A 22,126-nucleotide genomic window follows, 5' to 3' on the forward strand; every position below is an offset into this window, starting at 1 on the left:
ATTATTCCAAACAATAATAATTTCGTACCAATAATGTCCAATATGGAACAAATATTTTGTATGGTTCTGACTTGAACAAGTTTATAGCCATTGGATGTAATGCAAGAGGTCTATCTATTTGAATGGTTTTCAAAACTCCACTTCAGTTACTGGCAGGGAATTACGTACACATGAAACGAGCGCCACAAAGTTCAGATAGCAACTCATGGTTGTCACAGCAGCAACGATATCGAACCATTGATAATCTTATAATAATAAACTAAACGGTAAAGACACTACAAAAATTATTTATCATTTAAAAGGAGTGTAAAGGAAGCAGATAAGAATGATATTCAGATCTTCATACAAAATTCATTTCCGAGACTTGATCCCCCTCTTTACTTATATTGATAGTTGAAACCCATGTTGGGGAATTGGGAATTGGGCACCAGTTCTTCAATGGACCCCTATTTTATAAGGGGATGAAACGGTAATCACAAGAGTTGAATATTGTACTACTTATCTAAAATTATAAAGACAATCAATTACAGCCGGGGAAAAAAAATCTCAGGGCTTCCCCAATATAGAAAAATAATACATCCTCATTCTCAAAACCCTGTGGATTCACCTGTAAACATTGTTAGGTTTCCCCACACATGACCAGAGGCTTCCTCCAAAAATTTATTGTCTTCAGCAACAAACCTATGGAAGTGCTCAGGTCTGACTCAAAACCTTAATCGCACTTGATATTTCTGTAGATCCTCCTCACGAACAAATTTGAACCAAGAAAACCCACAGCTCCTGCACATTAAAGAAACATTATAGCCCGATTCAGGAGATAAGGACACAAGGCTTTATGCAGGACAATAGGAAGAAGTGGGGCTTAATTGGCACACGATAAGATATTCAATCACATAAGCAGGGTGAAAATCTAAATCAAATTGAAGACGACTTACCACATAGAATTCCTAGTCCAAGAGAAAACATCAAAGTGTATCCAAAATAAAAGCTGGTCTGGAAGAAGCCTGACATCTTCGTCTTCACATAGAAGTAGTATATTGAGTACAAATAAACATAAACAGCTGTTGAGGCAGCTGAAAAGAAAGAAGTCCATTGCCAGTGGTAGTTCTCAGCATTTAACAAAAAGTATGTCCCCACAATTGTCACACAAATGGTAACGATGATAAGAATCACAAAGACTAGCAGCATAAAGCCATACACATAGTACACCTGTATGCCACAAAGGAAGAAAAAATATATAAGCCAAATGTGCAGGTTCACACAGCTTCCACTGAAATATACACATTTTTTACTTAAAAAGAGCAGTTTCAAGGATTATTTTTTTCCTTGATAATGCTCTGCTCTTATGACACGCGAATAACTTTTATAACCAGACCAATAAGTAAAAAAGAAACTTCATCACAGAAACAAGTCATAGTAGTGCTGTGATTCACCTTGTAATTCCAGAAGGAAGTGAATACAAAATACATTTCAATGAATATGCTGCCAAAGGGTAGCAGTCCTCCCATCAGAGAAACCACAGAGGGTGTAAGGTACCACTTCTTTTCAGGAATGGGACGAGGAATAGTCTTTACGCGACAGGGATTATTCAGAGCACCACTCCAGTTTCTTCCAACAACTGTGCCAAGAAGTGCTAGAGGGAAAGAGATGAAAGCCCAAATGACAAATACAACCACCATTGTGCCAAATGGAATTGCTGCTAGAGACCCATAGAATATAGCGATTGTGTTTAAGATAAATCCAATTCCAAAGCACATGAATGGGAACAGAGAAGCAGTAAGAATCATGGATTTAATCCAGTGTTTACCTAACAAACAGATAAAAAATAGTTACATAATCATTCAAAACCAAAAGGAGAAGACTGAGACAAAGCCACCCAAACATACTAGGAGCGAAAATACAGAAAATTAAAGAAGATTCTTACCCCCATTTCGTGAGTACATCCCCCCACTCACATAACCAGAAATAAAAGATGTGAGAGCATAACACACAATGAAAGTAGTGATGATGGCTCCTCGCCTGAGACAAGCAATGAAGGAACTTACATGACAATCAACAAGAGAGAAAGGAACAAACAACACAAAGTGTTCCAACTAGTATGAAGTAGAAATAGCCAACTATGCAAGCACTGCTACATGCTTATTACTAAAGTAACATTAGTACACAACTAGAATCCAATGAATTCATTATTCAGACTTATGTTTCAGTCAGTTGAAGGTTACGCACATACCCAACATACAACATCCCAACAATAGCCAACAAGACGACAAGAAGAACCAGCAACGCAAGCTGAGCACCTGTGCCAACAACAGCTGAAAGAATAACTAAGTTGCGAGGCGGTCGAAAAACATCACCATGCACAAGTTTCCAGCCAGATTCTTCACTAACATCTCTCTCCTGTAAGCATGGAAGAAATGACCAAATATTCGACAATTAGAACCACAATGATTTCTCTAGGAAGAAAGGTTCATATTCCACAAATTATTAAAGATAAAAGTCATGAAACCATCACCAGACTTTCCAAATCATCATCTTCCCGAGCATACTTTGCATAGTCATTTCTCAGAGTTCGCATCAATATCATTGACACCAATCCAGTAAGGAAGATGACCATCATGAAAGAGTTAAAAATGGAGAACCAATGAATCTAGGGAAAAAGAAAACAAAGGAGCAAAATACTCAGTGACAGAGATATGGTAGGACCAACATGGATGAATACATAGCAATTCACCAAACCATAAACAACACCATTTCAATTTTAAAAGCAAAGTTGTACCTGATGCTCAAAGAAAGGATGATCCAGGTAGACATCAAAGCGACGCCCAAAAGTGACATTGGTAGAATCCCATTTGATAGAATATGTCATGTCCAAATGTTTTCCCACTTCCAAAGGCTTTGGGATATCCTGAGTGAGATTAACATGAATAATCTGCAAGGAAACAAACCTTAATATGAAACTTGAAGGATCCATAACCTGTCTTAAGATAGCATAAGATATTTAAATAACTTCTAACCTGATCATTGTTGTATTTAACAATAATGTTTTTGTGTGTATAAATGACATGCTTGCCATTATCACTGTTCTTATCAGGATGTAACTCACCAACATATCCTTAAAATGAAAAAAGAAATGTCTTAGATAAATGACTAACATGTGAAGTACAAAATCATATCAAATAAAGAGAAAGGAGAAGAGGCAGTTCTGAACATACCCCACAAAGGTAGATCATCTGAACTTGTGTTTAGTGCGTCACATAGCAGACCAAAAGAAATAAGAACAGATGCTAGTAAGTAATTCAGTTAAAAAAGGAAAGAGAATTCAATAATTATTAAATTATTTAATTGCAAACATACAAGGAAGAGCATCCTTTGGAACAAATCCTCACAACATTATGACAATCAAGACAGTATAATATCGATGATTAATTAACACTAAGTTATTGAAAAATACTTAAGAAAGTACTTCATACAGAGTTCTTAATTTAATACTTTCAGTTGTAATAGTGACTATAATATGGAAATTAACACTCAATAAAGTATTCTAGAATGCTTACAAAAAACTGTAAGGGCTTGTTCAGTAGACAAGATAAAATATAAGAATTGGATAAGAATAGGATAGGCTAAGACCATAATAAGCTTTTATATTATTCAATGTTTGGATGTGCACCAAATAATCTATTAGATGATATTTATGCTACCCTTTGCTATGTTTGAGGTGGATTAGGAAATGGTATAAAATATATATGTAAATGACAATATTACCCTTTTGCTAGATACTAATAATAATTTATATACCATAATATATATGATCTAATTTTTATAATAATTTTTATATAGAATAAGCACAAGATATTTTGGAAATTTCCATATATTTTTAGATGTTCTCTGGTTGCTTCCGCTATACATTTTCATTTTGTGTTTATTTTATTCTTCATGTTACTGTAATGGCCAAGGAAATAATTTTCTGCAACCTTCCTACATTTCTTGAAAGTACAATCATTCTATAAGTTGTCATAGTAATAAGTGAAAGAAACAAAGCAAAACATACCCATGAAGAATTCAAACCAGTAATTATTCTCTATTGCATCCTTGAACTGTTTCACCTTTGCTTCATCGAGATCTATCTGGCAAAAGACAGTCTTATCCACATTTCCTGAAAACAATAGTATCCATTAAAGCCAGTTTGTCAACTGACGGCTCTTCTATGAAATACATAGTACAACAGAAACCTTCATACTTTGGAACTTTATTTCAATTTGGCTATCGATGAGCTCATTGCCACCCAGGACCTCACCAAGACCACCCCATTTGTGTGCAGCACTAGCACTACTAGATGGATGACAAAATGGGAGGCTGTAATAGTTGTATGTTTCTTGTGGATTGTTATAAGGACCAACTTTGTTCACCCAAAGGTTAACTGGTTCATCGTGTTGATACTGAAACAAAATAAAATACATTCTTTTAAAAACAGAAGTTGTTCACCACTTGGCACTACAAATGAAATATACATATTTAATCTGTTTCACTAATTCAGTGGGGAAAAATTCTGGGACAACAGTTATAGTATAGGGGTTGGGATAAAAAAGAACATATACTAAGTTATTGACAAGATTTATAATTTGATTTCAGATTTTCAGTTCACTGAATGATAATCAATTATATAATCTATGATAGTCTCTGGGAGAAATATTAAGACACTACACATTGGCAAAGCTTAAAGCTCAATATTTTAAACCTTCTAGCAAACAAGTAATGGGTGTCCACATCAATTCAATCTCAAATTTATGTTAGAAAATAATTTGTTCAGAGATCCAGATAACATTATTAGAGTAAAAAAAACACAATTCATAAGATGATGCCCTGATCTTAAACATTACTTAAGTACTCTCAATCAAACTAATCAACCATTAAAACTTCTTATGTTAGGGTAGAATTTGATTTACAACCTCACCCAGAGAATCCTACATAGTACATACATTACTCAATTATTTACAAGACAATTTTTTTCATCGGAACCTTTCCAGTTCTGAAAAACAGCAGATATGACTAGCAACTATTAAACTTGTTGTTTTAAAAAACTTCTTATCTAAAAAATGGGGTACACAAATAGGGCTGCAATGCTCCACATCAGTCTTCATTCTTCACAATACTGAAAAAATTGCAGATAGATAGCATGGTCTACAACAAAAAAACCTATCTAGCTTCCATGCTGACATCACAATTATAACCAAAGACTTGTAAACAACAAAAAAAATTCTTTTCTGTTCTGTCCAATTTCGGTCAACCTTCGTTTCACACATCTCCTAATGGATCCTTCTATGGCTTCATTGAAAATTGATGCACACCAAAGCCTAATCACAATGTAAAGCTCTTCCCACTTCCCCCCTAACAAGTTACAACTCACATTACAGCATCATCTCGGTATTTCAAAACCCCTGAAGCAGCTTAATTCCAAATCCAAAACTAGCCCAGCAATCCAGCATTAATTATTTTAACCTTAAAAAAAAAAAACAACAGATGATCCAAGATCATGAACTAGAAACAGGGGAAAAAGAAGTCAAATTGAATCTAATTAATTAGCAAGGAAAAAAGCCAAGCAATGAACAGCAAAACACCCACATTGCAGAGACACCTAGGTGAGAGCACAAGCAAAAACCCAGTTGAGATCTAACACTAGGAAAACCCAACGATTGCAAGATTAAAACCGGAATAAGAAAATCCGAAGCTAAGAGATTGAAATTGAGTGCAGGTAAGAGCTGAAAAGGCACGCGGTAGGCAGATCCAAATCCTAATGCAGCAAAGAGAGAGTAGATCGAATCGAAAAAAGAGAAAGGGGTTTGGGGAATGAGGAATTACCTTGTGATCTGAGTCTGAAGCGAAGGCGGAAGAAAGGAAGAGAGAGAAAAGGAGCGGGAAGAGGAGGGATCGGGATTCGAAGAACATGGCGGTGATGCTTGAAGAGAGAGAAAGAGAACAGAACAACACAACAACAAGAAGAAGAACAGAGGAAGCACGAACGGACTATAATGGTAATTTACGTTGTCGACGACGAATGAGAAAATAAGGTTACGTTAGGACTACACTCAAATGAAATGAAATGAATGACGACGATGAGTGGAATTTCTTTCATTTCATTATTATTATTACGGTTTTTTGGGTAATAGAGTGAAACTGTGTTCTGTGACTGAGACGGTGAAGTTACATCTTGGGCTATTTCTCACTTTCTATGATCCGCTTCGTACGTGACTCAAATTTTGGCCCATGACTCACAAACCTTTTTTTTTTTTTTTGAAATTCGTACTCCACCTCTCTCACTCTGCAGGCACCCTCTTCATCTTCTCCAAGCATTGCTCTTCCTTCTTCACGTGCATCTTTGCACTTTCATTACTTCTTCTTCCACAACATGTCACCAATTTGATAGAAACTAGTTTTCGTTAAATATCTTGACAAACCGAAATTAATTTCCATCAAGGATGTTTTTGTAAAATAAACAAAACAAATGCGGGGTGCAAGGATAAAACAACAGACATCATGTCATGGGTCCAAATTATATTTTTTGGGGAAGGAAAGTGATCTCTACCTTCAGAGGAAAACAACATTTTCTTGATATAGTAATTTTTTTATATTATAAATTTTAATATTTAATTTAAAGAATGAAGCTTATACTTCTTTTATTTTTTTCAATTAACTCATTTTTATACTTTGTCTCTTCTCTCTTGCATGGCGAATGAAATTAGATTTTTAAGATTTTACAATTTTTTAAATTTAAATCTGTGCTATTATGAATAGGTTATTTTATAATATAAATTTAACTTAAATCATGTTTATTATAAAACTTAAAATCATACTGTTTTTAAAATAGTATTATTATTATTATAAATATACTATTATTTTTAAATTTAAATCAAATTAAAACTTTTTTTATCATTTTATATTATTTTCATTTATTGAAAGAATATAATAAAGTAATTTTAATTTATTTAATTAATATAATTTCTGTTAATTACTCTGTCTTAAAATAAATGGTTTAGGTAAGTTTCAACTTTCAAGGGATTTTTAGTTAATCAAAGAAACTATTTAAGTATAACAAATAGTAACCTGGATCTTAAGAGTATTATTAAGTAACTTAATATATAAATATTTTTATTGAGAAATAAAAAATTGTGTCCTCCATAATATTTTATATACTCTCTTATGATTTACACATTTTTTTTTATTTCTTAATCAATGTACTGAGAACACCAAATAATAATATCTTTTAAGTATACGATTTGTATTTTTCAGAGCAACTTAAAAAAGTTGAACATTATTTATACATAGGAATAATATGATTATTTCATTGAGCTGAAAGGTTATGGGATATGCTAACTTCGTTTTCATGAATTAATGCATAAAACTAATTAAGATAAAAATCTATGAAAATAATTCGTATTAAATGTCAATGTAAAAGTCTATTAATTCATTCTTTGGTGTCATTGCATTACTTAAACGTCAAGCAAACATAAATATGGTAACACTTTTTTAACTTTGAAAATATACAGAAAAATGTATGTGGTAATATATATATATATATATATATATATATATATATTTTTTTTTTTTTTTTCTTTTTTTCTCAGCAAAAACATATGTATTGGTATAAATAATAAATACAGGTATAAGATATACATATGTATTGACTACACAAAAAAAAAAAAGAGGAAAGCGCATAAATCTCTCACTATATACTCGGAAGGTTTAATACAATGCAAGATTAAGGATCACGTGAATGCTAAACTAGATTTGGTTGTAATGGAAATATGAGAGGAGCTAGTTTGACAATTAGAGGGAAATTCTTTACCTCTAACTTGTCATACATTGTCAGAAAAGAAAAAAAATTAAATAAGCTTTTGTAAGTGTTTTGTGTGGCATAAAAGTGGCACAAGAGTATTATTCAAATGCTATTAAGTTTGTATCAATGAAAAATCTAAAACTAATTGACTTAAAGTCTTGTAATATCTCGATGCAACAACTATTATTAGTGTCTATTCATGACATATATGCCAAAAAAAAAAAAATACACACCGTAATAAGACTATGCTTCTTATTCAATGTTATATGTAACAAAGTTATTAATCCTTTGAGTTGAAAAACGTTGCTATTATTATGCAAATTGAAGATGCAATTTTTTTTTTTACATTATAACTCATTTGGTTGTTCGTTAGGAAAAAAAATAGGTTACACGACCTTGTTTATTTTATTTTTGATGCATCCAATTAAGTGATAAATGACTACTATTAAAAGGGGTGTACGACTATGAGGAATCCAAACCATCCTAAAATATCTATTGTTGAAAAAATTGTTAAGTTTTTTGTATTAAATCTTATTAGAAGTAGAGTTCGTTGGACTTGTCTCATAATGCAAGAATAGTTGTAAGGAAGGATACACGTGGGGGTAACAATGAAGTCCATTGTTGGTTACACACAACCTCATTTACTACTTAATAGCCATTTAATGCCTCAAAAGTCGCTTCGATCCATAAATAATTTTTTTTTTTTTTTACATTAGTTGCGTTTGTTAATTAAAAAAAGTGTGCTTACGATATAATTTGTTTTATAATTGAAAAATATTTTTAACTTCTAAAGAAATAATTGATTTTTCCATTTAATTTAAATATGTTACAAAGATTTTTAATACTGTCTTATTACTTTTGGAGTGATTTCAAATTATTTGATAATACAATTTTTTTATATCAGCAGTATATATATATTTTTTAAATATTTTTTTACTTGCTTATATTTTTTTAATTTTTCAAAATGAATTATGCACCAAAATTTTAAAATAAACTAACCATTTTTTTCTGGAATAATTTACGTTGCATTCAATCATATTCTAAAACTAAGTGCAAATTCTATATAAGTAGCCATTAAATGCCTCAAAGGTCATTTCCTGCTAAAAATAATTAAATTATAATAGATTGATAGTATGAAATTATGAATGGAGAGAGAGAGAGGGCGAGTGAGAGAAGAGAGACATGAAAAGTGAGGAGTGAAATAAGAGAGATAAAGAAAATCGGCATGAAAACTTTTAAATTATTATTTTCTGCGTGAGATTTAAAATTTTATAATTTTAAGTAATAAAAATATTTTAAAAAATTATTAGAATTTGAAATAATTTTTAAGGATATAATTAGTATTGATGTCAATCAATTACAAAATGTCACCTCTTTAAAAAAATTGTGATAAATTATATTTTTTTTAGATATTGATTTGTTATTTAGTTAATTTTTTAGAGATTTTATTGTTAAATGATATTTTTATTTGAATTAAAAATATGTTTAAGTTAGATCTAGTTTAATCTAACGGTGATCATTATTAATTTCACTTTGAAATGACTATTCTTGTATGATCCTACCTCTTTCTCTTTATATATATATTTTTAACTGTTTTTAAATAATTTAGCTTTATAATTTTGTCTCAATTAAAAAAATCTCACCTCTTCAATAAAGTTATATCATTGTCTAATAATAAAGATAATATTTCTATTTATATTCACACTTTGGAAGGCTTAAATTGAAAAGTATCTCTCTAATTAAGGCGCGCAAGTGAGAGTGATTTTCCTCCCGCGCGTTCTCTGATCACTTAACAGCTTGGTTATGTATCTATCCATCGATTAGGGTTTGATCGATCATTGGCTTGGGCAAGTGCCTAGTTAGTAGTTAGTGGCTGATTAATTATGGTGTTTGAACTTTGAAGAACAAACACAAACGAAGGTGTGTGTGTGTATGGAGAAGTACGAGGTAGTGAATGAGGAGATAGGGATTGGGAGAGACGCGGTCGTAAGACTTATGCGTTGCAAAGAAACTAAGGATCTCGTTGCCGTCAAATACATCCCACGGGAAGACAGGGTACGTTGCTACTTATGTATACACTTGTATTTTGTTTTCCCAATGATTTGACGGTGGCAAAGGAAAATCATAAACCCTAGGAGCCCTATGTTTTTTGGATTTTTATGTAATATCTATTGATTTTCTTTAGAATTCTATTGATCATTTTTAGTAAACTTTCTTATTTTTAATCACTTTTTTTTATCCACAATACTCAAATCCCTAAACCTTATTTAGAAGATCGAATTCAGTATCACTTAGATCAATAATTTATTATTTATTTATCTTTAAAAATATGAGTTAGAAAAAATTATTCTCGTTTCTATTGTTTATTAATGTTTATAATGAAGTAATAAATAACTATTATACATCCCATATTCTTGTAAAATATCCAAAAAAATAATATTTTCGTGTTATATTTTTGAAAAAATATATTTTCAAAATTAAAGAAATAATTCGTAAAACAAACCGCACCTCAGATCTCTTGCTTTTAAAAATGCAAATATCCATTCACTTTAATAAACCTTGTGTTTTTTAAAGCAAATTTAATACTTTTTGCAGATTATTGATGAGAAGGTGGCAAGGGAAATCATAAACCTTAGATCTCTTCGTCATCCGAATATTGTTCGGTTCAAGGAGGTATGGTCTGTTTTTTACTCTCTTTTTTTCGTTGAAAGTATTTGCTAGACTTCTATTATTATAAAATAATAGTACTGCCGCACTGGGTAAGATTACAAATAGTATAAGTGAAAAGTAAAATATTGAATAAGTTAAATTTTTTAATGAAATCAATAATGCAGATTAGAAATATTCAATTATTGTTTCCTTCAAAAAAGAAATATTCAATAGTATATAATATTAAATGTACATTAACCACTCGTTGTTAATATGGAATTTGAACTTTGCAGGTGGCTTTGACTCCAACGCATCTTGCAATAGTTATGGAGTATGCAGCGGGTGGAGAGCTGTATAACCGAGTTTGCAACGGAAGAATACGTGAAGACGAGGTATATATGCTTTGAGATTGCTTTCTCACTCTTTCTAGGGAAGGACTTTAATTATTTATTAAAAAGGATTTTTATTATTCATTATCTTAAAAGTTATGTTTAAAATATAAAAATATTTCTTTATTAAAATATATATTATTTCATATTATCAATGCATTTTCATTATGATTTTCAATAATTTTTAGTTATTTATTAAGTATATAACTCAGTGATTAAAAAAATGAGTTTAATGGGTATGTTCTGTGAGTATAAAAAGGTTTTACACATTGGATTAATTAGATAATTTCAAAGCATTTCTCTTCTATAAAAGTAGTAGTATAATACAATAAATAAATTCCAATGTTCATAAGTCGTGGCTACTGTTCGTAATATGCAATTTGTTTCTCATTCTTCTTGTGACTTGTAAATATTTCAGGCTCGATATTTCTTCCAGCAGTTGATTTCAGGAGTTAGTTATTGCCACGACAAGGTAATTAATGAAATACACATTACTCTGAGAACGAATTGTAATTTGTTTTCAGTGTGTGTTGGACTGTTGGTAGTAATATGATTTTTTTGCCTTCTTTTGTAGGAAATATGTCATCGAGACTTGAAGTTGGAGAATACTTTATTGGATGGAAGCCCTGCTAATCGCCTTAAAATTTGTGATTTCGGCTATTCTAAGGTTCAATTGAGAAATTCATATATACCAACCATGGATGCTTTAAACAAATAACCAATTAAATTTAAATGCACATTATTTGATAATTTTTCTAGTCATACCTACTTCATTCGAGACCCCATTCAGTGATTGGAACTCCAGCCTATATTGCACCAGAGGTTCTTTCCGGGAAAGATTACGATGGAAAGGTAATATTACAGTTTCTAACATGAAAAAGAATAGAAGATTCATGTTTTATTATAGACTGATTCAATTGTTCAGCAGTCACTTAGCACACAGTATCATCTCCTAGTTAGAGTGAAATAGAAATAACATATTTTAGTGAATATTATGAAGCACTTAAAATGCCTTAGAGTTAACTCTGAATTTATGAGTTTTCTTGGTATTATATATACCAGTTTTGTTCATTTTTTGGCTGATGTGTTACTGTTTTGTTCCTGTTCAGTTGGCAGATGTATGGTCCTGTGGAGTGATACTTTATACAATGTTGGTAGGAGCATTGCCATTTGAGGACATAAAGGATACCGAAAATTTCCAGAAAACCATAAAAGTAATTTGCTTTAATTTTTAAGTATAACTTTTACATACCATCAGTTTAAAAGTTTTTACACTGTCAAGTATCAACTAATTAGAAATTATTATAAGTATGACTTAAAATAATCATTAGAGAAATCAACGGACTTGTCGTAATTTGTAATGAGAAGACACTGAAATCTCTAATCTCTTTACACTATTAGTACATATGTTATTTTACTTTTATTTTTGAACTAGCTCTGTTGATAGATTCATCATGTCTTTTCTACTCTTTCTGACTCCCTATGTATATTTTTTTTTATCCAGCGAGTTATGGCTGTTCAATACAAGTTCCCTGAAAGAGTTTGCATATCTCAAGACAGTAAAAATCTGATATCTCGCATTTTTGTGGCAAATCCAGCAATGGTATGTATATGGACATAGTCATTTAATTATTTTTTGGAGGGAGCATTATAAAATAAAACACTTATAAGTTATAACTGTAGCATGATATTACTTGGTGTATGTTATTGTAACTCTGCCTTATAATTATGTTGCAGAGAATCACCATGAAGGAAATCAAGTCACATCCTTGGTTTTTAAAGAACTTGCCTAAGGAATTGAGAGACGGGGCTCAAGATGTCTACTACAATGAAGAAAATACAAAATATCCTCTTCAAAGTATAGAAGAGATCATGAACATTGTCAACGAGGCCAAAACTACAACTGCAACTTCCAGTCCATATCTATAGTGGAGATTGATTGGAAATTAATGTAAGAAAAAATAATGCTTAATTAGGTACATGAAATCATTTATGAGAAGTGAGTCAAGGAAGCACAAACTATTAATGTATGTAAGAAAAAATAATGCTTAATTAGATTTTTGGCTCACTTTTCCCCCCTAACTTAAGGCGAATGTTTTGCCTGTATCTATGTATCAAATTTAGTTTTATGACATAAAGTTTAACTGTGCATTTTTGTTGATGTGGCACAAGGTTTGTAGTTGTGACAGCATTGTGATTTGTAAGTATGAGGTCTTCGTTTTCTCCCCTCTAAATATGATGTTATGTTCAGTCTTCAAAGCAATGAGCTATGATATGAATATGACACATGATTACATGAACACAGATTGGAAGTGAGCTAATTACAATTTCAGAACAATTTCATGAAATTACAAAATATAACTAAATTGATTTTCAATTTTTAATCAACACCTTAAAAATTGCTCATTGCATGTATAAGAATTAGTAGAGGTGGATGAAGGTTCGAGCAATAACCTGACTTGACCTAAAGCTTAAAGATTAGATTTTTTGTTTTTGAAAAAAGCTTACAGATTAGATTAAGTAGGGTAAAAAATTATAAAATGATTTAGTTTTTTTTTCTTTTCTCTAAATCACATTATTTTTTATTAAAGATAATTTATATGATTAAGTTGAAATAACTTCACGTCAATTGATACACGTATTTGATGATAAATTCAATTAATTTAAGTCTAAACATAAAATTTAATTGGCTTGGAACAAAATGTACAGTATGACCTTGCTTTTGTCCCCTGAATTCATTATTCTCAGATTCATGCATATTTCTCCATGTTAGACAGCAATGCTAGTCCAACTATATATACGTGTTCATCATTCTTACCATATATCAGTGTATGTGATTTAGTCACACATTAATTTTCTTTTCATGGAAGCCGTAAATTGTAATTACGTGGTCAAGATTAATCTCAATTCACGGCAAGAAATAAAAAGGGAGAAACATAAAAAAACACAAGGGAGATGGTGGTACACTATGTTAGGACATCTGTAACGTCAACTTCCTTTGGCAAATACAATGTATTTTCACGAAAAGTGATCACCAATGCTCCTAATTTTACAACGCAAATGAAGCACTTTTTACATTTTATTTTCAATGGAGCTGCCACGAACGTGACTTTGATAGTGACCCTTATTGATAAGGACAAGCGTATTATTTACAAATGAATCTTGGAGTCGACATTAAGAGGATTATGCTTGGATCTCTTTGTGATAACTGATAAGAGAATATGTCATATCTATTCTTCCATGCTTCATATTTGATTATCTTTAACCCAAGTTTATTCTTTTTAGTCGTTTATGCAATTTTTAAATATTATAATTTGACCTTCAGTTATTATGTAGCTTTCTAAATTCGAAATTCTGTAAGGAGCAAAAAAAAAATAAAATTCACTGTACACACGAGAGTTCTCTTTGCTTCATGCTAGTAATAATTAGGAAAAGATTAACTATAATCCCGTAACAAAATCTTTGCCTGCTAAATGTTGAGATATATATGGTAGGATTTGACTTTAGATCATCATGTTCATTGCAAACACTATACTAAGTAAACTATTTGACGCACTCGAACGAAATTGAAAGCCTAGCTAGTTAATTAACATCCTAATCCTTGGGGCTAAAATACTAAACTATGTTCATTTGTTTCGTGGTTGATTTAAACAAGTTAATTTACTTTTCTGTTTGGATTTTCCAGCATTACATTACTAAAGTTTGATTACGAGAAATAAATTATGGCCTTTAAAAACAGGAGGTTATTAAGTTATTAAAGGTGGGATAGTTATAAAAAAAAATTAAAATATATTTATAATGTAGTTTTTCACTATACTCCATAGTTTTGGAGAAGCATCCCCTTTATTATTTCTATGTTAAAGTGCATTGGAATTCCCACTATGTGTAGTTTTCAATATATAGGAATCTAACATATTCTTAATTATTGATTGCTATATGCATTATAAGATTTTTTTTTTTAACTCACTATGCATTAAAAGATTATTAGCTCTTGTAATCTTATAATGTAATATCTATTTAAAAGTCATATATTAGATATTTCTAATTGATTGATAATGGAATATATTATAACAACCATGCATCCAATAACCATTTTGTTCAGTCACGTATTGATTGTGGTTGCATTTGAAAAAATAGAGCCCACACACCCTTTGCTTCAATATTTTAGTGTTTTAGACTCTATTTTATTAAACGCACGATATTTTTAATTTTTTTCTTCATCTATCTATGGAGAGTGTGGGTGCTGTTGAAATTTATCAAAAAATTTAACTCAATTGATTGAATAATATGTGTGAGTATTATAAATCATTTTATATTGTATTTAATTTTTAAAGATAAAAAATATATATTAAAATTAATCTCTACAAAACTATCTTAATTATGAATGAACAATTAAAGAAAATTATAATAATTTTATTATATGTATGCAATATTAAAACTTGATATTTTTTTTTAAATTATAAACATGCATTCAATTTCTCTTCCATTTCATTCCCGCACCATTTTTTCCCATATTTTTTTTCTCTTCTTTTTATATAATATCATTTATCATATTTGTTTTTTTTTTCTGTCCACCTTTTATCTTTTGTTCTTATCTTTCTTCTGTCTCAAATTATGGAGATCCATTTAAGAAATTAATATTTTATAACAAATATTTTTTATACACATTGAATCAAGATCGAATTTATAATCATTTATTTAAAAAATAATTTTATTTACTAATCATCTCATACTTTTGTTAGTAATTCATCCCATATCAAGGTGGACGATAATAAGGACTCGTTCTTTTTGATTAAGATGTCGGGATTTTTTCTTTCTAAAGTAAACCTACACTTTAAAAAAGGTAAATCTAGAGAAGAAATTTCTTTCATTCCCCAACCGTTCACCTCAAACATGATAAATGCATATGAAAACTAGATTTCCCCCGCCGTCACGTTATTAAATTAAATTAGCACTAGGCCATCCTTACTTAAAAGTAAGGAAATTAATCGAGAAATAGTAGAAAATTAGATATCCAAAAAGAAGGTGAAAAGAGATTGTCAAACTAGGTGAAAAAGAAAGTTTGCTATTTCATTAAAATATAAATTTGTTGTCTAAGGTTCTCCCTTTGTCCAGTAAGTAGGCAGCACAATCCTATTTTCTATGTTATAAATCATTATCATATCTACTTTCTTCTTTTCCCAGACAATCAATTTAACTTTAACAGAGGAAGATCTGTTCTTGTTGTTGAGTTATCAACCACCCTTGGGACTGGAGAGCTTTATTTGAAAGGTAGATTTCACATAGTATATTTTTTAGGCTTTGTAGGGGTGTCATTCTTGGAGAAAGTTTTTATCTTTTGTGTCTTACTTAAGTCTTAACCATGCCAGATACCGTTAACCTTTGCAGAAAGGCTAGGTTATTTTCCCTGCATAGTTTTGTTTCTCTTCTTTAAAGACAATCCAATTAAAGATAATAATACAATATAGCAACATAAACATTCGAGTTATGATCTTTAAGAATGAAATCTAACAAACAGAATTTTCTTTAACCTGCAGAAGAGCATGTAAATTCGGGTAACTGGTTTTACAAGTAAAGAGTGAATGGTTTGAGTACATGAACGTGCGGTGCACTATAGTCTATTGGTCCAAAATTTTCTTACATTTAATTGATTTTTATTGATAAAATTTGCATTATGGTAGAATGTAAGTGAGAGTAAAAAGTTTCATATTGGTTAGAACAACATATGAAGTAACAAAAATATATATACATGATGCCTTAAGATTTTAAGTAAACAAGTGTTATATTTACTTATCTAATTGAGTCATGATCCATTAACAAAGATCTCTTTAATATTTTATCTCCTCTTATTTTCTAACATTTTTTTTATATCTAATATAAAATGAAGATGAATCAGTTCAATACATTGACAATATTACAGGATATAATTTTTTTATTCAATATTGGGATATTGAGTGGAAATTCTCTAACAGATAGATAGTAGAAGCATATTGATCCCTAGTTATCCTTGACAAAAGATTCTACTTGACTCCATTGCTAAAGGAAAAGCATCAATTTTTTTTTTTTGTATTTCTTTCCCATGTACCTAATACAGGAAAAGAGTACTACTACTCTGTATAGAAAGACGTTTGTTTCTCTTATACTTGAATGCATTGGCATCTTAAAATTCTGGTTTCTCATGTATGACAAGAGTAATATTGCTTTACTTCAAAGCAAGCATCACATTCTCTTCTTTTGCAATTTTTCTTCTCTTTTCTTTGGTTTTAATTGGAAAAGCTTCTTCAAGGCCTCAACACCAAAGCCAGCTTGTAAATCAATTGACTATCAACTCAGCAAATAATGAAAAAAGGGAAGACCAGAAAAAAATTATGACATTGCTTCCATTTTTCAACATAATTTTTCCTTTTTTATTTCCCCTTAAAGAGCTTCATTTTGCTCTCCAGTATTTTTCCACATTTGCTTTGGCTTCATTAAACCAAATTATATACATCTACTTATGACTACACATATTCAACAACTTCTTCCTTCCTTCCACAATTTCATCAAAGAAATCATCAAGTTGCCCTGTTATAGTCTCAACCCCACATCTCAACAATCCAAAGCAACGTTTCAAGTTGTCAACTTTTGCTTGGATCTCATGTTGTGCATCATAACCCACCATTCTCTCTAACTCCACTTTCAATTCCTCCATGGAAATCTTTGCTTGTTGGAATTCAAGAAGCAGAATCCCTTGCTGGCCATTATTCTGGTCAATCTCCTGTGCAACTTTCTGCTGCAATCTTGCCATAGAAACAACAAAACCTGATCCAAAAACCATGTGTCCTTCATACCCTTGTTGGTCAAAGCATGAGGAAGACCAACAATATGCAACCCCACACAGCAAAATCATTAGAAGCAATGAGCTAACACTCCTCATTGCACAAAGAACACCTCGGAAGCCGTTGAACTCGTTTAACTTTGATTCCATACACATGTTTTGGTTTAGACATTGAGACAATGCCTGCGTTCTTGTTTCCATCAAGCTTTTGTTTTCCTCTACCAATCCTAGACTCTCCCTTTGACAAATATTTATGGCCCTAATAACCTGCAATATATGTGTGCTAGAAGAATTTAGTGTATGTTTGGAAACTCATCAAAAAACCGAAAAATCACATCAATTTAGCTCAATGAAAGCTATAACTATTAGCTTCTGATTAACCATGAAAAATCACATCTGAAACGTGCAATCAAACACGCTATTAGACTTGTTAATTAAATAAAGTTGATTTAGTTTTGTAAAACACTAAACTTTTGACTAAAAGTAATTTGGAACAGAATTTGAGGTGTGTATATACTACCAACCTGATGTGAAAGCTCTGGAGTCAAATTATGGTAGCCATCAACTGAGGAAGCTATATTGGAGCCAGTTGAAGAATAGTTCTCTATTCCAGAAATGGCAGATTTGAGTACATGGCAGATATCCCAAAGCCTTGAGCTTTCATCCATGTATTCATTCAGCCATTTTCCTCCAACTGACAAGCAAAGCCTTTGGACCAAAATGGTTAACTGGGAATGGAAGGATTGGAGGGATGAGAAGACCTCTGAAATGAATTGGATTGACATGAAGTCATGGGAGAGGAAGGATTGGTGAAGCTCATTGAGTCCTTGAGTGAGGAAGTTGTAGAAGCCATTGACAGAGGAGTTTGTGCATGAAGAACTACTCATCATGAAAGGTTGAAGGGAAGTTGATGGAGATTGATAGATTTATATAATTGGAAGACTAAGTTGAAAAGAGATGAAGCAATCAAGAAAGTGGATATCATAGCACCTCTAATGAGGTGCTTACATAAGTTACTTAACTTTAATTAATATTATTTAATCACATAATATGAAGTTGCTTATATAAACATTATTGATTAACAAGATTATATTATAAATAATATATTTTTAAAGCATTATAAGACCTACAGAATTAATTTAAACATTTATTTTAATAATTTTAACATTGAAATAAATTTTATATAAAATATTTAAGTTTATGCGAAATTATAAAATCCATGAAATTAAGATAAAACTATGTATCGTAAATGCTCTCGGATGATTCTAACTTTTTTTTTATGGTGAAAGTTACTGTTGGGTGCAATTATGGCTGTTTCCTATAGAGTGGAGAGGATGATTGGGAATATGCTGTTATTACTTTTTATTCCTATTGAACAAATGCTAAGAGAGAGAAAGAGGAAAATGAAAAAGAAAATAGTCTTAAGAATAAATAGTACTGTGGATTTTTAATGCATTATGGAAACTATACAAATAGTTCCCCCACCCCCACCCCAATTTCTCGTACTTAATGGTTTTTCAACTTCTTTTGTTATTCCATTTCAGTATGAGATTGGATTGTGCTACTTCTACTTGTTGGATATTATACAAGATTGACTACTTTGACTAAGATTCTGGTTCTCATTCTTCTAATTTGATTTGGCTCGCTAGCTTTTGCGTCTAAAGTGCTTCCCTTAGGCTTCTTTTAAATTTTTTTATTTTCTCTTACTTCTCGGCCCATGTTTTAACCTCCTCTGCACTAGCACGCAGCATCTTTTCGTTTTGGTAGTCCATTTTGGTTTTTCTCAAAAGAGAAATGAATAATAGGGTTCTGTGCGATGGCAGTAATGTGCACATAACAATGGAGATATATAGGAGATTCTTCTTTCTCCTTCAGCTCCCAACATATATTATTCTAAGCATTAAATTTCCGGAAAATGGTGAATGTACACCCAAAAATGGGATGCATGAGCACAAAGTATTTTCTTGTCGATGGAGGAAGGAATTAATGTCATAAGTTGGGCAACAATGTAATTCATCGGAGATGAGTATAGTAATGGTAGCTACCAGCATAGACTCCAACGCGTAAATAAGTTTAGTTTAGTTTGCCCTTTGCAGCATCCCTCGTCTACTTAAAGAAACCAATAGTCTCTTCATCCTTATTATTATTTCTTGAGCAGTGACAATTTATACATATTTATTTATTTTAAACACTTCAATAATATCTTTTATTTTTCTCTATCTTTTTTTTTTTTGAAAAAAAAAATTCTATAATACCTATATTTCTCTCTCTAAGTATATTACAACATAACACGAGTGTCCATAAAATATTTTTCTTATTTCTTCCCTTCAAGAATTCACATTCACACTTGTCCACGTACGTTGCTGCGTTAAACACCAGCAACAAATTATCACGTTCGTATGGGTTTCTTCCTTCACTGTTTCATATGTTTGGAGGTCAATATGCAATGGAACCAACAAGTAATTAGATGTGCTCATTTTTGTACAACACTGCTACCGCAACATCATTGTGAGCTTTAGATTAAAATCAAGCTCACCATTTGATTTTTTTTAATAAATTATAAGTCTTTATCCATCTTTCTAGTTCCTTGATCATTTCATTCAGTTTTTAATTTAACTGGATCTTTGAGGCTCTGGTCTTCTTGTGTAGATTATGTGGACCGATCAGCTGACCAATTCATCCAAAGGTTCCATCAATCCAGTTTAATTTTAAATTTTAAATCTAGACTTAAATATGTTGAAGGTCCTTAATAAATGATTGAATTTTATTTTAAATTTCTAATAAATTTTTTATTATTTTAAATTTTTTATATATATTGAAATTTTTATTTTAAATCATCATCATCTAATATCATATCATCTTACGAACTGAACTTCAAAATATTATCCATAATTATAATAATGTCAAATCATTACATAACTGATAATAATGACTCAAAATAAAAATTATAATATATCAAAAATTTAAAATCTATATACCACAGTATAATACAACTATATACACCCACAATATAATATCTATATTTATATTTTATTTTCTGGTAAATAAATATTATATTAATGGTGTATTTAGTACAGAACCATATATTAATGGTGTTAAGATTAATAACTTTGTCTTTGTTTTTGACAAGCAACTTTTTTTTTTGTTAATATATGTAATATTTTTGTAATGACTATTATGTTCGCATTATGTTCTTGCTATTGACGTTCACACTTGCAATAACAATCAAGGTTGACTTCAATTTTCTCTGATTTTTTGTTGTGTAGATTTATTTTCACCAAATCATTGCACACATTAAGAATAGCCATTTGAATGGCTCAGTTTTAACGAAAGGAAAATGCACCAAAGCAATATCAAACTAATTTATTTGAAAGGACAACACTTGTATATATTGCTTTTTCCCACAGTTTAACTGATTTTAAGGGTGCAGGAAACCAAATCAAATATTCATAGATATTGGTCCTGTATTAAGAATATTTCCCTCACTTAATTATAATCTCTTTTTCGTTGAGAGTATTCAAGTATCTTAGTGATGTTATTTCTGATATTGACTCATCGTCGTCCTAGGTGTGTGGTTAGTTCTACGTATAATTGATTCGATTTGACACATAAATTAAGACCATATTCATTTTATTTAGATGATCTATAACAACATTCATATGTAGATTTGTTTTTGTTGGTGTCCACACAATTGACTTGTCTAGATCTTATATATGATTTCTTTTCTTTGACATTGTTGTGAGGTCTGTTGCTAGGTATTTCTTATTCTTGTAATGGTCACTTTCCATAGTTCATGCGCACATCATTTAACAACTAGATACACACGTTTTCGATAGTAAGATAACCTTATATATATGTATATATATAAAAGTGAGAATGATAAATATTTACTATTAAATTTGATTATAAATTACCAAGATCAAAGTATATAAATCACGTGAATTTTTCTTTTAAAAAATCACAACTTTTTTTTAACTTTATCACATGACATTAAATCTTAATCATTATAAATTATATAATTCAGATTTATTCTTCTTCCCACTTTTGTATAAACATGACTTTTTCACTAGATATGTTGTTGTATAGTCAACATTCATTTATATTTTTAAAAGCATACATTACACTAAATTTATATAATGAAGTATCGGATAATTTTTAAATGATATTAAAATTTATAGATTTGACCTATTCAATAAAAAATTTTAATTTAATGATTGAATTAATAATATTTAGTATGTACAAAGATTTATTAAAGTTACTCTTGTCTTACAGTGGAAAAAGTTTTTTTTTTTATACTATGAAATCTGAATAAACAACAATCAATTTTGGTTATTCTTCAAGAGATTATATTGTTTCATTATGAATGCTACAGTTATATTGGGTCTGTTTTCACCTCATACGTAATTTCTTTATGAATAAAATTATGAATATAAGTTAAAG

The 22,126-nt window shown here is 30.6% G+C and overlaps 3 protein-coding genes across 4 annotated transcripts; 1 reads left to right on the top strand and 2 right to left on the bottom strand.

Moving 5' to 3' along the window:
- Positions 1-354: 354 nt before the first annotated feature.
- LOC100787300 (transmembrane 9 superfamily member 1) lies at positions 355-6,132 on the bottom strand. Of its 2 annotated transcripts, none has more exons than XM_006585156.4 (12): positions 5,857-6,132; positions 4,238-4,436; positions 4,049-4,153; positions 3,213-3,230; positions 3,015-3,112; positions 2,777-2,929; positions 2,522-2,647; positions 2,231-2,397; positions 1,925-2,019; positions 1,434-1,807; positions 936-1,209; positions 355-780 (listed from the first exon to the last, which is right to left on the bottom strand). In XM_006585156.4, the coding sequence occupies exons 1-12, from the start codon at positions 5,941-5,943 to the stop codon at positions 713-715; spliced, it is 1,764 nt and encodes a 587-aa protein (XP_006585219.1). In that variant the 5' UTR covers positions 5,944-6,132; the 3' UTR covers positions 355-712. The 2 variants fall into 2 exon arrangements, with proteins under 2 accessions (XP_006585219.1, XP_003531298.1); XM_003531250.5 differs by having other exon boundaries at positions 2,513-2,647; positions 5,857-6,131.
- Positions 6,133-9,521: 3,389 nt separating this feature from the next.
- Positions 9,522-13,020, top strand: LOC100787825 (protein kinase superfamily protein). The gene is made up of 9 exons (XM_041018138.1): positions 9,522-9,886; positions 10,427-10,504; positions 10,774-10,872; positions 11,288-11,341; positions 11,444-11,536; positions 11,629-11,721; positions 11,979-12,083; positions 12,374-12,472; positions 12,607-13,020. Exons 1-9 carry the CDS (start codon positions 9,764-9,766, stop codon positions 12,796-12,798), a joined length of 936 nt encoding a protein of 311 aa, XP_040874072.1. The 5' UTR covers positions 9,522-9,763; the 3' UTR covers positions 12,799-13,020.
- A 3,787-nt stretch (positions 13,021-16,807) lies between these two features.
- LOC100811367 (uncharacterized) lies at positions 16,808-18,633 on the bottom strand. The gene is made up of 2 exons (XM_006586316.4): positions 18,211-18,633; positions 16,808-17,953 (listed from the first exon to the last, which is right to left on the bottom strand). Exons 1-2 carry the CDS (start codon positions 18,574-18,576, stop codon positions 17,360-17,362), a joined length of 960 nt encoding a protein of 319 aa, XP_006586379.2. The 5' UTR covers positions 18,577-18,633; the 3' UTR covers positions 16,808-17,359.
- Between the last annotated feature and the right edge of the window lie 3,493 nt (positions 18,634-22,126).

This window comes from Glycine max, chromosome 8, assembly GCF_000004515.6.
Source record: "Glycine max cultivar Williams 82 chromosome 8, Glycine_max_v4.0, whole genome shotgun sequence".
NCBI classification, from domain to species: domain Eukaryota; kingdom Viridiplantae; phylum Streptophyta; class Magnoliopsida; order Fabales; family Fabaceae; genus Glycine; species Glycine max.

What these genes read in the sequence shown, in the direction of transcription:
- LOC100787825 (XM_041018138.1), top strand. Translation starts at nt 9,764, where the DNA reads ATGGAGAAGTACGAGGTAGTGAATGAGGAGATAGGGATTGGGAGAGAC. An exon ending in ATATTGTTCGGTTCAAGGAG is followed by an intron (nt 10,505 to 10,773) that starts GTATGGTCTGTT and finishes TGAACTTTGCAG; the next exon opens with GTGGCTTTGACTCCAACGCA. An exon ending in GTGATTTCGGCTATTCTAAG is followed by an intron (nt 11,537 to 11,628) that starts GTTCAATTGAGA and finishes TAATTTTTCTAG; the next exon opens with TCATACCTACTTCATTCGAG.
- LOC100787300 (XM_003531250.5), bottom strand. Translation starts at nt 5,943, where the DNA reads ATGTTCTTCGAATCCCGATCCCTCCTCTTCCCGCTCCTTTTCTCTCTC. An exon ending in GATGTACTCACGAAATGGGG is followed by an intron (nt 1,808 to 1,924) that starts GTAAGAATCTTC and finishes TCTGTTTGTTAG; the next exon opens with GTAAACACTGGATTAAATCC. An exon ending in TGGACTAGGAATTCTATGTG is followed by an intron (nt 781 to 935) that starts GTAAGTCGTCTT and finishes TTTAATGTGCAG; the next exon opens with GAGCTGTGGGTTTTCTTGGT.
- LOC100811367 (XM_006586316.4), bottom strand. Translation starts at nt 18,576, where the DNA reads ATGATGAGTAGTTCTTCATGCACAAACTCCTCTGTCAATGGCTTCTAC. An exon ending in CTCCAGAGCTTTCACATCAG is followed by an intron (nt 17,954 to 18,210) that starts GTTGGTAGTATA and finishes CATATATTGCAG; the next exon opens with GTTATTAGGGCCATAAATAT.